The sequence below is a fragment of the Schistocerca nitens genome, chromosome 1, assembly GCF_023898315.1.
Source record: "Schistocerca nitens isolate TAMUIC-IGC-003100 chromosome 1, iqSchNite1.1, whole genome shotgun sequence".
NCBI classification, from domain to species: domain Eukaryota; kingdom Metazoa; phylum Arthropoda; class Insecta; order Orthoptera; family Acrididae; genus Schistocerca; species Schistocerca nitens.
This window is the reverse complement of record NC_064614.1, coordinates 964,093,379-964,106,673: the sequence shown is the minus strand read 5'-3', so window position 1 is coordinate 964,106,673 and position 13,295 is coordinate 964,093,379. Positions and strand designations below refer to the sequence as shown.

The 13,295-nt window shown below is 40.6% G+C and overlaps 1 protein-coding gene across 4 annotated transcripts in view; it reads right to left on the bottom strand.

Annotated features, from left to right (window-relative positions):
• The window catches only part of LOC126194876 (probable E3 ubiquitin-protein ligase MGRN1), a 175,199-nt gene that overhangs the window by 64,218 nt on the left and 97,686 nt on the right, over positions 1-13,295 (bottom strand). For all 4 annotated transcript variants that reach the window (XR_007538523.1, XM_049933227.1, XM_049933234.1 and 1 more), the window contains exon 12: positions 2,409-2,560. Coding sequence is in view for 3 of the 4 variants with exons in the window: in XM_049933227.1 (XP_049789184.1) it covers positions 2,409-2,560 (152 nt within the window). In the remaining variant the exon portion in view is untranslated. The remainder of the gene's footprint in view (positions 1-2,408; positions 2,561-13,295) is intronic.

The following is a 13,295-nucleotide window of genomic DNA, read 5'->3' as shown; positions in this document are numbered from 1 at the left end:
CTGTGGTCAGATACATCACATGATCACACTGACAGAACCACAGGCACATAGACACAGGCAACAGAGCATGCACAATGTCGGCACTAGTACAGTGTATATCCACCTTTCGCAGCAATGCAGGCTGCTATTCTCCCATGGAGACGATCGTAGAGATGCTGGATGTAGTCCTGTGGAACGGCTTGCCATGCCATTTCCACCTGGCGCCTCAGTTGGACCAGCGTTCGTGCTGGACGTGCAGACCGCGTGAGACGACGCTTCATCCAGTCCCAAACATGCTCAATGGGGGACAGATCTGGAGATCTTGCTGGCCAGGGTAGTTGACTAACACCTTCTAGAGCACGTTGGGTTTCACGGGATACATGCGGACGTGCATTGTCCTGTTGGAACAGCAAGTTCCCTTGCCGGTCTAGGAATGGTAGAACGATGGGTTCGATGACGGTTTGGATGTACCGTGCACTATTCAGTGTCCCCTCGACGATCACCAGTGGTGTACGGCCAGTGTAGGAGATCGCTCCCCACACCATGATGCCGGGTGTTGGCCCTGTGTGCCTCGGTCGTACGCAGTCCTGATTGTGGCGCTCACCTGCACGGCGCCAAACACGCATACGACCATCATTGGCACCAAGGCAGAAGCGACTCTCATCGCCGAAGACGACACGTCTCCATTCGTCCCTCCATTCACGCCCGTCGCGACACCACTGGAGGCGGGCTGCACGATGTTGGGGCGTGAGCGGAAGACGGCCTAACGGTGTGCGGGACCGTAGCCCAGCTTCATGGAGACGGTTGCGAATGGTCCTCGCCGATACCCCAGGAGCAACAGTGTCCCTAATTTGCTGGGAAGTGGCGGTGCGGTCCCCTACGGCACTGCGTAGGATCCTACGGTCTTGGCGTGCATCCGTGTGTCGCTGCGGTCCGGTCCCAGGTCGACGGGCACGTGCACCTTCCGCCGACCACTGGCGACAACATCGATGTACTGTGGAGACCTCACGCCCCACGTGTTGAGCAATTCGGCGGTACGTCCACCCGGCCTCCCGCATGCCCACTATACGCCTTCGCTCAAAGTCCGTCAACTGCACATACGGTTCACGTCCACGCTGTCGCGGCATGCTACCAGTGTTAAAGACTGCGATGGAGCTCCGTATGCCACGGCAAACTGGCTGACACTGACGGCGGCGGTGCACAAATGCTGCGCAGCTAGCGCCATTCGACGGCCAACACCGCGGTTCCTGGTGTGTCCGCTGTGCCGTGCGTGTGATCATTGCTTGTACAGCCCTCTCGCAGTGTCCGGAGCAAGTATGGTGGGTCTGACACACCGGTGTCAATGTGTTCTTTTTTTCCATTTCCAGGAGTGTATGTTCCAGCACAGTGGGCACGTATAACGGCAGTGCCTGTTCATGTGCTGATTCTTGTTAGGATTACCACTGAGCAGTGGATAAGAGCATTTAAACAAAGAGGCGTTGCCTTCAGTGTAACTAATGAACTTGCATTTCAGCTGTCTAACTGAGTGAAGTCATTTATGTAAACAACTGTATCTGGCTGGACATCTCCGAGCAACACAAATAACTGATTCACTGGGAAAGATTAAGATCATGCATGTACAAAAGGCATGTTACAATGTGTTTGTTTGTGTGTGTGTGTGTGTGTGAGAGAGAGAGAGAGAGAGAGAGAGAGAGAGAGAGAGAGAGAGAGAGAAACTGATAAGGCAACCTTGAAAAGATTGTATAAATAATTACCGTGAATAGCTGCTAGATCAATGAGATAATTGCTACTTATTTAAGCTTCTCATTTGGGCTCAAAGACTGAGTGTATTCTGTTCCACTACAGACAAAGGTCATTTAAGCTTCTTATTTAGGCTCCCAAGGCTCAGTGTACTCTGTTCCACTACAAGCAAAAGGTAATTATCAGGAATGTAAGCCAGAATGTCTGTATCAGTAGCGCTAGATCCCTACCAGTAAACCACAGAGGCGATATGTATCACTGATGAAGGTTACTTCTACTTCAGGGTAGGCAAACCGTGTGTACAGCCACAAACACAAAAGCACAACAAATTATTATATGGCCCTCAAAACCTGTTATACCTCTAAATAGTGATAGTAAAATTTTTATGTGAATCTGAAAGATAACCAACCCTGTCTAAGAGGCTGTTTTCAAAATCACCAAGTATCGTTACTACATTCCCCAAAGAAATACATGTGTACAAAAATTACATAAAAACAGCAAATACAGAATCAACTAGCAGTTATGCAAGGTACATTATTATTGTTACAGTACTACACAGTTACCAGTTTTACATTTCATGTACATAAATTTGTAAATTCAAGTCATTGTACTGTGAAACCAATTACATTCAATCTCCCTTCCCCCTTTCCCACTCTAGCAACGCTGTTGCTCTGTATAAGATGGCTTACCTTTTCTGAATGCAAAGGACTGAGTATTGTTGTTGCTGGGTCTTCTGGTGTGTAATAGTCTGAATCTTCACCACCACCACCACCACCACCACCAGTACCAGCAACTACACATCCATCCATATCAGTGGGCAGAGCAGCATCACTTACAAAACCTTTAACACGTATGCAAGTTGAATACAGATTCAGAACATTTGAACAAATATTTAACACTCGCCATTCAAACAAGAAAACTGTTAAATGTGGCATAGATATGAGAACAAATGAAAAAAACTGATGCCTAAAATCTAAACATACAACTGCAGCCTCTTATTAATTTTTAAGCTTTTTTGTTGATTTATATATTTATTCATCAATACCATATATTTCTTGAAAGTTGTCGCTAAGAAAAACGGTCAGTACTATGACCAATTATATTATTTGTTTAAGAAAATTTTGCAACCACAAAGAATCCCTTTTAGTTATATAAATAAAAGAAAATTTACATGGGCTTCAGATATTGGACAGCGTGGATTGCACAGCACGCCATACTCCAGAACCTGTTATTTTAGTGATACAATAGCACAGTCTTACAATAAAGGAAGAGCTGTATTTTGACATATCATATTTCTCATTAAATTTTTAATCCATAGATTGCACTGTTATGTCAAAAAACTAAAATCAACTTCCATTACAGACAAGTACTGTGTTCTTATGCTTTATACATAGAGACTACCACCATCTCACCATATTTAAAGACACCTGCCTCCTAAAAAATTTCCCTGGATAAAAATATTTTAATGGCTTAATATACCTTTCCTAAATAAAGCACTGAATTGCACATATAAACTTCCACTTACGCTACAATGCCAAAATAAGAGTACATAAAAAATTACACCATACGAACAACCAAACAAGAAATGTCACTGTGAGACAAGAACATCTAGTCATGAATGTTATCATTCTGATAACATATCATATTTCCAGATAGTTATTTTCACAACTACAATTTATCTGGAGAAACTCATGCGAATATAGTCACAGTGCTGCAAGACTGTACTATTACTGAAACAAACTATTGTGTGTACTTCCTATGCATATATCATAAATGATGACTCAGGTAAATTGAAGTTCCAGGAATCTGAAAGAATTACAGAAGATATTCTATCAGCGACATACAAAGTTTCAAACTCCCACACCTGAAACCACAATTAAAGATACAGAAGCCAGCAATTTAAGTTTTAAGAATGTCTTAATTATAAGAGGCAATCAAAAAATTTCTGTTTGAAGGCCTTACAGTCCAGAATCCACATGACCAACCAGACACAATCACTGTGAACACTGAAGCAAACATCCCACCAACAAACCTTGTTGAAGATACCAATTTGGTAAAACACCGTGTCTTGCTGCGTGTAGAAGTCTGTAACAGCCTGCTGCACATCCTTGTCCGTCAGGAATCACTGACCTACCAAGGTCTTTTTTAGGGGCCTGAATGCATGTTAATCACATGGGTAAAGATGAGAACTATAGGACGGCACACAAGTGTCTCCCTCTTGCGTTGGTGTAACTTCTGCGTTATGACATTTGTGACAGGTGAGTGTTTTCTGTCAAATCGCGACCAGCATAGAACTTGGCACACCATTCCACAATGGTGGTTTTCGACACATGTTGTTCCACACGCATTCTTCATTCTCTGATGGATACCTAGTGGTGTTTGTTCTTTGGCAGCCAAAACAAGAAAACAAAATGTTGGTTCTGTTTTGAGCACATTTGGTAATAATGTCACCAAAGTTCACAGTTCTGCATTTACCGCACACACATATGCTACAGCATTGCCCTCAAACTGGAACTTTTTTGATTACTCCTTATACTTCAGCTCCAGAAACTGTGATACATACATTTATGAAAAAAAGAAAGGACAGACAACCACTCACTATCAGTTGATTTAAGTAAAGGTTATTCATATGAGAGTGGAGGGGGGGGGAGGGAGGAGGAGAGACGAGGGAGGGAAGGAGGGAGGGAGGGAGATTCCAGGGAAGTGGGAGTACAAAGTGTTCACATGTGAGGAAGAGGGTGATGGAGGAATCCAAATAGCATGGATACCGTGGCAACTCTTAAAGGTATTGGTGGTATGGTGTTCAGCTGATTCAGAAACTAGATGGTTGATTTTGTGGTTTAAAGGCTGGGTGACGCTCATACGTGTGGGTAGAGAGTCGGTTAGTCATCATGTCCACATAGAAACTTGCACAGTAATTGCAGCACAATCAGAATAAGGTGCAGCTGCTGCCATACTAGTATATCTTTAACTGTTACCAGAATGCAATAGGGGGTAGCAGAAAAATGTTACGGGACAGGACTCGCATCTAGGTTATCGATAAGGATCATCCACATAAGGATCTTCTGGGATTCAAGGAAGCCAATGGAAATCATTTTATGGTTGATTCAATTAATGGTGATGATGGGTTCAACCACAATAAAGTGTGGAATCCAACACTGTGAATAGTTACCTGTCACAGGAATGGTGCTGCCCCTCTATTGACCAGAATTTGTGACACAACATCCTACACAGAGGGTACCTTTGTAGCATATATCTGTAGCCCTCGTGCCATTTCTTCCACTATGATTTTCCCTGTACATATGCATGATCGGCTCACACTCCAGTATATAAGGTAAATGGGAGTATTTTACCATCAGACTTTACAGCTAGCTCCAAAGATGGCTGAACAATTTACTGCCAAAATATGAGCAGAAGATGAAGTTTGGTTAGATATGAATTCCTGCAGCTTTATGGAACCAAATAACACTGCTTTGGACGATGAGTGTAGGTATCTGGGTAGGATAACAAACGTTGCTCCAAGGATTTGTTTGATGATTTGGCTTTCAAAGGTGACATGCTTATGAGTCAATGTGTTGCTATTCAAAAGCATTAGGGGGGAGGTGGTAGTTTTGGTGCCTGGAGGCCAATGGTCCACATAATATCCCATGGTAGCAATTTCACGGGAGTGGGAGCATGGCTGTACAGGGACATAGAATTTACACTGGCAAGCAAGGAATCTGGTGGCAACGGGACAAAAAAATTGGAAAGACAGTACAGGAAGTGATTAATGTCTTAGATTTCAGAAGGGTGATTGCGGACAATTTGTTTGAGACAATGGTCAACATGTTCTTAACAGTGCAGAATAAAGATATAAATTGAGACTATAGCAAATGAGAGAAACAGTGTTGTTATTGTTCATGATATATACTGGATGTCTATCCTGCGAGTCATCAAGCACATTTTCTCAAGTATTTCAGCAGATATTTACAATTTTGGTTTCGCATTTTGTAGTTGGAGTCAGCTCAAACAAATATTGCTCATCACCTCTCCATGTGACGCCCAGAGTCAACAGATAGTGTCATTTTGTTTCCCATTACAAACAAAATAATTTTTAAATTGGAATTTTACATGCCCATTTGATAGAAAACTTCCAAATTAATCTAGTCTGAAATTCATTTCATCGATATGTATTAACAGTAAAACATGAAGAATAACCAGTGCTCCAGCAGCAATTCAGTAGGGCTGCAAGCTTGACTGCAGAAGTCAGCGCAGGCCAGGACAGTGCTTTTGATGCCAGAATACTGGTTTTTCTTTGAATTTTACTGTCCCTTCAATACATATCAGTAAAATGAATATCAGATTAAACTAATCTGGGACTGCTCTATTGAATGGGCACACAAACTCCCACTTTAAAAATCATAAATACGTGGAAAGACCAATCACTTCTTGATACATGTTTCTTGATTAAGCACAGAAAACAGTATCAACTTCACAAAATATTTTGGAGAATGGATACAGAGTCATTTTAAGTTACTGTAGAAAAAGCAAATACCAGACTGAGATTCGCTAGAACAACTACAATGAAATGTAATTCATAAACGACAGAGATAGTAATATAAAATCCTCATTAAATATCACTTGCCACGTTTAATAGTGGAAATTAGTGAAGTGTGAGATTGACACAAAGTTGTTCCTCATAGTCCATTAATGATGCTTCAAGAGAGGTGTTGTACATCATGAAGAGATATCCTTTAAAACCCCAGGAGGGTTATGTTCCAAAAACAGTCAGGTGACATATTATTTTCTCCTGTATACATTTTGTGGTGTGACCATCATGGGAAAATTGTAGAAATCCAAGTTCACACCTAGAGTTTTACTGACATTCGTTCTTCTCATGCACTATTTGTGAATGGAACAGAAAAAACAGTAATGACAGTGGTACCTGATGTAGTCTTACACACACACACACACACACACACCACACACACACACACACACACAAATCATACATAAGGTGGATCAGTAGAGATATAGTGAAGTTGGGGCTGGGGCAGCAGGTAAATGGCTGTTGTATGGGGTGGGAGAGGTGCTGCTGATGTTAGGATGGAGACAGGGTCAGGGGACGAAAACAATATTCTGAGAAGCTACAGAGTTATGCTCAATTTTTAGGATAGGATCACAATGGTAATATTTGTAAGCAGAGATTTCTGGAAAGCTAGTGGAGACCACTGGTCACATAATCACTATGGTTCATGATGGTGTGATGGTAGTGAAGCGCACTATGTGGAAAGATTGCTGTGAATTCAATGACTGTGATCTTGGGATCACTAGGAAGTGATGTGAGAAAGGAGGGTGACAACAGGTTGGAGGTGAGGAATTCCTAGATGATAAGTGCAATGAGTGTGTGTGTGTGTGTGTGTGTGTGTGTGTGTGTGTGTGTGTGTGTGGGATGGGGGGGGGGGGGTATGATGTATCATGCAGCGTAACTTGCTGTGACAGTGCGAGAGAGAGAGAGACAAAGATATTGTTTATTACTCTGTGGCGGTCAGCGCTCACATAATTATTCTTAGGATATAGAGTTTTTTTGTTCTTGTTAAGAGTAATTTTTAGGGGAGGAGAGCCATTCTTGTGATGTAAAAAATCGACGCCATTGCGAGTTTTTGATTCACATTGTAAAATATAAGTGCATATGGAAGGAAATCAGTTAATAGAGCAATAAAATATTGTTCATTTCAAGAAGGTACGTCTTATTATACACCCAGCGATATACTGCTGTTGTGATTTACTAATAAACACAAGCTGAGAACAGTTCCGACAGGAGCGTTCAGTTCTAGTGAAATAGTTCGATGTTTTCTTCAGAAAAGAAGTCACTCCATGGATCACTCAAATCCACAATAGTAACTGGACATTTCTCAGAACTGAAAGCAATCTGATTGCTATGCAACAGAACCCTGAAGAATATTTCTCCGTACTTTGGTTACCACTTTCAGCTCAACACGGTATCTGCAGCATCTGGAGCAGATTTCTACAACAGCGGAAGCGTGTAATTGCTATCAGTTTCACACACCGCCCTGTGTACGCTGTATGTATTTACCCACAACAGTGAACATACAGTTACTCACACACATAGAAAGACAATACTAGGTGGTGTAGGGAAACATTTCAGTATAAAGGCCCTGTAGAGCTAAACAGTAATTAGCCTAGTAAGAAAAGGAGTCATTATAGATGTCTACCGTTAGACAGGACACGATCCTGATACAACACTCATAGTGAACCTGCAATATAAATATGTTAGTAATTTAGTAATTAATGTTTCATGGTGTGTATATATGTCTAGTTTTATAGAGTAACTACGTTATGGTCCTTTGTATGTTTCATGCTAACTGAACGTGCGGGAGTATCTTGTGAAGAGAACGAGTGCGCCGTCCCAGCAGCTGAGCAGAAACTTCAAAAAGGCCAGAACATTTGAATTACTAGCTTTCTTGAGCATTTATGCATTGTAGTGACCCTTCATGTAGAAATTTTCTAAGTATAAATAGAGTTGCTATATTACTTTTACTAGAATTCCAGTATTTCAGTAGATATAGTAAGACAACATGTTATGTGTTATCTGTGCACTGTTTTTGTGTCACATTGTAAAGTGTACATTAACAGCACTAGGACATTAACGTTTTTTGCGTGTGTAAAAGTTTAATAGTCACTTTTGTAGGACTTATTTAGAGGAGAAACTGTCAATTGCTCATTTACATGGTGATAACTAGATCTATGTTCAAAGCCAATAAGCAAGCTCGCATTACAATGCCACAAAATGAATTAAATAGTGTGAATGCATCGTCAACTAGTGCCACAGAATTTAATACCGCCGTAGTTAGCGATATGTCGATTACGGCTGAGCAACCAGCAATAATTAATGCGCTCACGCCGTCGACACAAACGGTTGCTAGTTCCGACATTCATATGTAGAAAGAAGTCCAGAGAAATATGCATCAACCATAGCAGCAACCAACAAACAACATGAATTTCATCTCTGACACAGACGCGTGCGAAAACGAAATGACTGTACCGAAAATTGTGTCGGTACAATCCTCATTAAGCTCAGTGCAATCGCCAATTGCTGAGAATACCGATTTGTTATCCCAGCTGATGTCAAGTTTGACTGTCATAACACAAGGGACTAAAGCATTGGAAACCACGCAATCTAATCTTGCAACGGCACAATCCACGTTTGCAAACGACATGAATCGTAGATTCCAGGCATTGGAGAGTGCGCAATTTAATTTGGCTCAGGAGCAATCTAATAAACGAAAAGAAATAAATGATAAGATTACTGAAAAATTCCAGAGTTTGGAAACAAAGCAGAGTCACTTGATTACCAGTCAGGCACAACTCATAGTTACACAAGAACAACAGTATCAGGAATTAACAAACAAATACAAAGACATCTTATGTCGTCAAGATACACTAAATCATCAAGTGCAAGAAGTTATTCATGTACAGAACACTATTGCACAAGATGTGAATACAATTAAGCACGATAACGAGCAAGCTGTCATTGAGCTTACTCGGAGGATAGACACTCTCAGTCTCGAAGGCGAGAAACACATAGAGAAACTTTTCAATGAACATAAGATAGCATTCTCTAAGGACATTGAAGATTGGGCGAAAGAGCAAACCGAGACAGTGTGAAATTATGTTGACAAAACCTTGAAAGAAACAGTTTCTAACGTGCAAGTTAACAACGAAGCTGCACAAGAACAACTTAAAGCAGAAGTTAAAGAGATTAAGGAGAACATAGGAGATGAATTTCCTGCTTGGAAAGCAAAGATAGAAAATACATTAAAAGCATGCCAGCAGGGTCTAATTAATACTAGAGGGGCACATACTACTTGCAGTTTATCAAAAGCGGACATTAATCCTGATGAAACCAGTGAAACCGAATCCATGCAACAATATCGATGTATTGGTGCATATTTAGGTAATCAACCAGAAACAAATTATCGAGATAATCATTCACCGCGTAGTAGCCACCAGAATACACCTGTGACTATGAATGAAGAAAAAATGCTTAAATATCGTCAATTCCAGATATTTATTCCCGAAAGGAAGTCGATCAATCCCGTGGTATTTATCAAGCAATTTAAAGGGATATTGCCGCGAATGTGGACTGAGCAACAAAAAATTATGTACGTTGCAGGATTCATACATGGAGATGGATCGATGTGGGCGTCAGAAGCATCCGATTGGTGTCAAGATTATGACCAATTTGAACGCGCTTTCTTGCACAAATACTGGAATAAGGGAGTGCAAGAAAGACTACGTAAGGAAGTTTTTGACCCACAACCTTTTTCTTTCAAAAATGGATCTTTAAGAAAGTATTTCGAGAAGTATATAAATAAAAGTAAATACTGGAATGAACCAATCTCGACGCAGGATATCATTCGAATATTAAAGGGCAAACTTCCACTTGAAGTTAAGGAAAAACTTCTACATGTGCCTGAACAACATGTGGAAGATTTTCTAGCCACATTGGATTCAATAGACATTCTGTTCGAAGAATCACGTGTGCGCTATAACCAACCAAGTTGCCAACCTAACAAATACAATAGTAACAACAAACAGTATGGAAACAAACCTTTTGCACACAATTCACCAAACCCACAGGTGAATTATTTCCAGAAAAACGTGAAATTTGGTAACGAAAATCCCGACCAGTGTAATCATGACCAACAATGTGAACAAACATATACACGGAAATGGAGGAAGAGTAATAAGAAGAGGAAAGGATACTATCAAGAAGGGAATTATCAGCAAAAACGCCGATATCAGCAACCAATCCAAGAATATCACAACCAACCACAAACTTCAGGTTGGGTACCAAATGATAATGCAAATGAATGGAGAAATCAACTACCAATAATAACCGACGTAACGGGGCAGACATCTACTAATAATAGACAATCGTCAAATTAAACTCGACTGTCAGAAGCCCCGACGGTGCAATCGAGGAAGTTTTCAGGGGCGAAAATTCAAGCGTCAATTTTTTTCGATACAATGATGGCAGATTATTAACAGAAGAACTTCAGCAGGATATGATGCCTTGTCAAGAGGAACATATCACTGTACCTGTTGCGAAAATTCAGGCGGCGATTGAAGGCATTACCGTGCAAGTTACTTTAGATACAGGAGCAGCAGTAAATGTCGTTTCTGAGAAGTTATTTCAAAGAATACTTCAGAAAGCAAATCCACCGATTTTTCCTGTTCAATGTTGTAGAATTGTAGGTCCTACTGGTCATAAGTCTTTTCAGGTTAAAGCGCAGACTCAACTCCAGTTAGATATAGGAAATGTAGCTATAAATTGCACGTTCCTTGTAATAGAAAAATTGGTTGAGGACTGTATCCCGGGTATAGATGAATTTAGAGAGAGAAATTGGCATATCAATTTTTCTCTAGGCCGTGCCAGTTTTACAATAATGGATCAGAAACATCAACTGAATCTTCTCAGGGAATATAGTACCCATGGAAAGTATTGTCAGGGACGAAAGCTGCAAATAAAGTGGATACATAGCAAACCTGTACGGTATTACCAAATTAATTACTTGCAACCAGTTTTAAACCCTGAAGATATGGTATATGAAAAGGTGCAAGAACCTGAATATTTGCAACAACACCAAAGAAAGCAATAATATGATCTTCTACAGGAATATCATGAAGTCTTTCAAGAAAGACCTGGTGTAATCAAGGGATACACATGCCATTTAGATGTGATACCACACCAAGTTTTCTGCCATATTTTTTATCCAGTACCGTGGCACCAACGAAAGGCAGTTGATGCGGAAATCCACCAGATGCTTGAATGGGATCTGATCGAACCTTCGACGAGTCCATACTGTAGTCTGCTTCATGTTGTCTCGAAAAAGGGAGGAAAAGTTCGTCTCATGGTAGACGCATGGCAGATAAATAAGATTATCGTGCCCGTGCGAACTCATCCAGAAAATATCGATGAGCTAATTCAAAAGTTCGAGGGGATGAAATACTTAACAAATATTGATTTGAGAAGTTCATTTTGGAAGGTGGCTCTAGACAAACCATCAAAAAAGTACACCGCATTTGTACATGCAGGTAGAAGCTATCAATTTAAGGTTTTACCTTTCGGGCTAAACGTGAGCTCAGGAGTTTTTATAAATGCTCTAGATCATGCATTGGGACCTGCACTTCAAAGCAATTTAACTTTATTTGTGGACGACATGCTCATAGCTACGAGCACATGGAAGGAGCATGTTGATTTATTGAGAAGAGTGTTAGAACGTTTCAAGGAAGCAGGCATAACCGCAAATCTGCAAAAGTCCCATTTTGCTCGAGATAAAATCAAATTTTTGGGTCATCTTATAAATGGAAAAGGCATCTTACCGGACTCCGAGAAACTAAAGGCAATCAAAAACTTTGCAGTTCCAACAACAAAAAGGCAGTTAAAGGGCTTCCTCGGAGTTGTCTCTTTTTTCAGGTGTTTCATTCACGACCACTCTGTTAATGCAGAACCGTTGTACAGCTTGTTGCGCAAAAATACTCCGTGGGTGTGGAAGCAACAATGTCAGAATGCATTTGAAGCAATAAAACATGCCTTAGTCAATTCACAAATATTATATCATCCAGATATGAGCCAAGAATTCGGTTTAATGGCAGATGCTTCAGAAATTGGAATAGGTTCATGCCTCTTCCAAGTAAAGATGATAGATAGGAAATCAACTTTCTGTCCAATAGCTTTTGCTAGCCGACTCTTAACTGCTTGTGAATGAACATATACGACTACCGAAAGGGAAGCATTGGTCGTAGTCTGGTCATTTAATAAATTTTACTATTACTTATATGGAGCGAAGACAACAGTATACTGTGACCACAAAGCGTTAAGTTTTTTGCAAACATGTAAATTATTACATCCAAGATTAGCAAGATGGACACTCTCACTCCAAGAGTTTCAATTTGAAATTAAATACCTAAGCGGAGAGGATAATTTCATCGCTGATGCACTGTCTAGAATGCCAGATGGAGATTTGTCAACTATCAACATCACGGGCAATCCGTCCGAATTTAATGTTCTTATAATGACTGATAGAATATATAGGAAACATTTTCTTGACATGTGTAAGAACATGGAAAAACTACAGAATGAAGATCCTCGTTGGCATTCAATAAAGGAAACTTTAGCAAAGCCTGGAAACGATGATCTGAAGAGACTGTACAAAGTTGAGGACGACGTCTTATTTTTCAAAGGGCATCTTGATTCAGATAATTGGAAGGTGTGTATTCCCGAGAAGAATGAGAATGACTTAATTTTGCACACGCACATCACTTGGGGACATTTTGGACTATTAAAGTGTGCTCGGAAGATTCAAGCATATTGCTACTTCCCAAACATTTGCAGGAAAGTGCACAGACAGTTAAGGAAATGTAAAATTTGTCAGCTAGCCAAACCAGGAAATTTTTGTGTGAAAGATTTCCTACATCCTATTATACCCACTAAACCGCTGTCAATCATTTCGGTCGACGTCTGTGGTCCTCTACCATCATCAAGGGGAGGATGCAAATATATTGTAGCT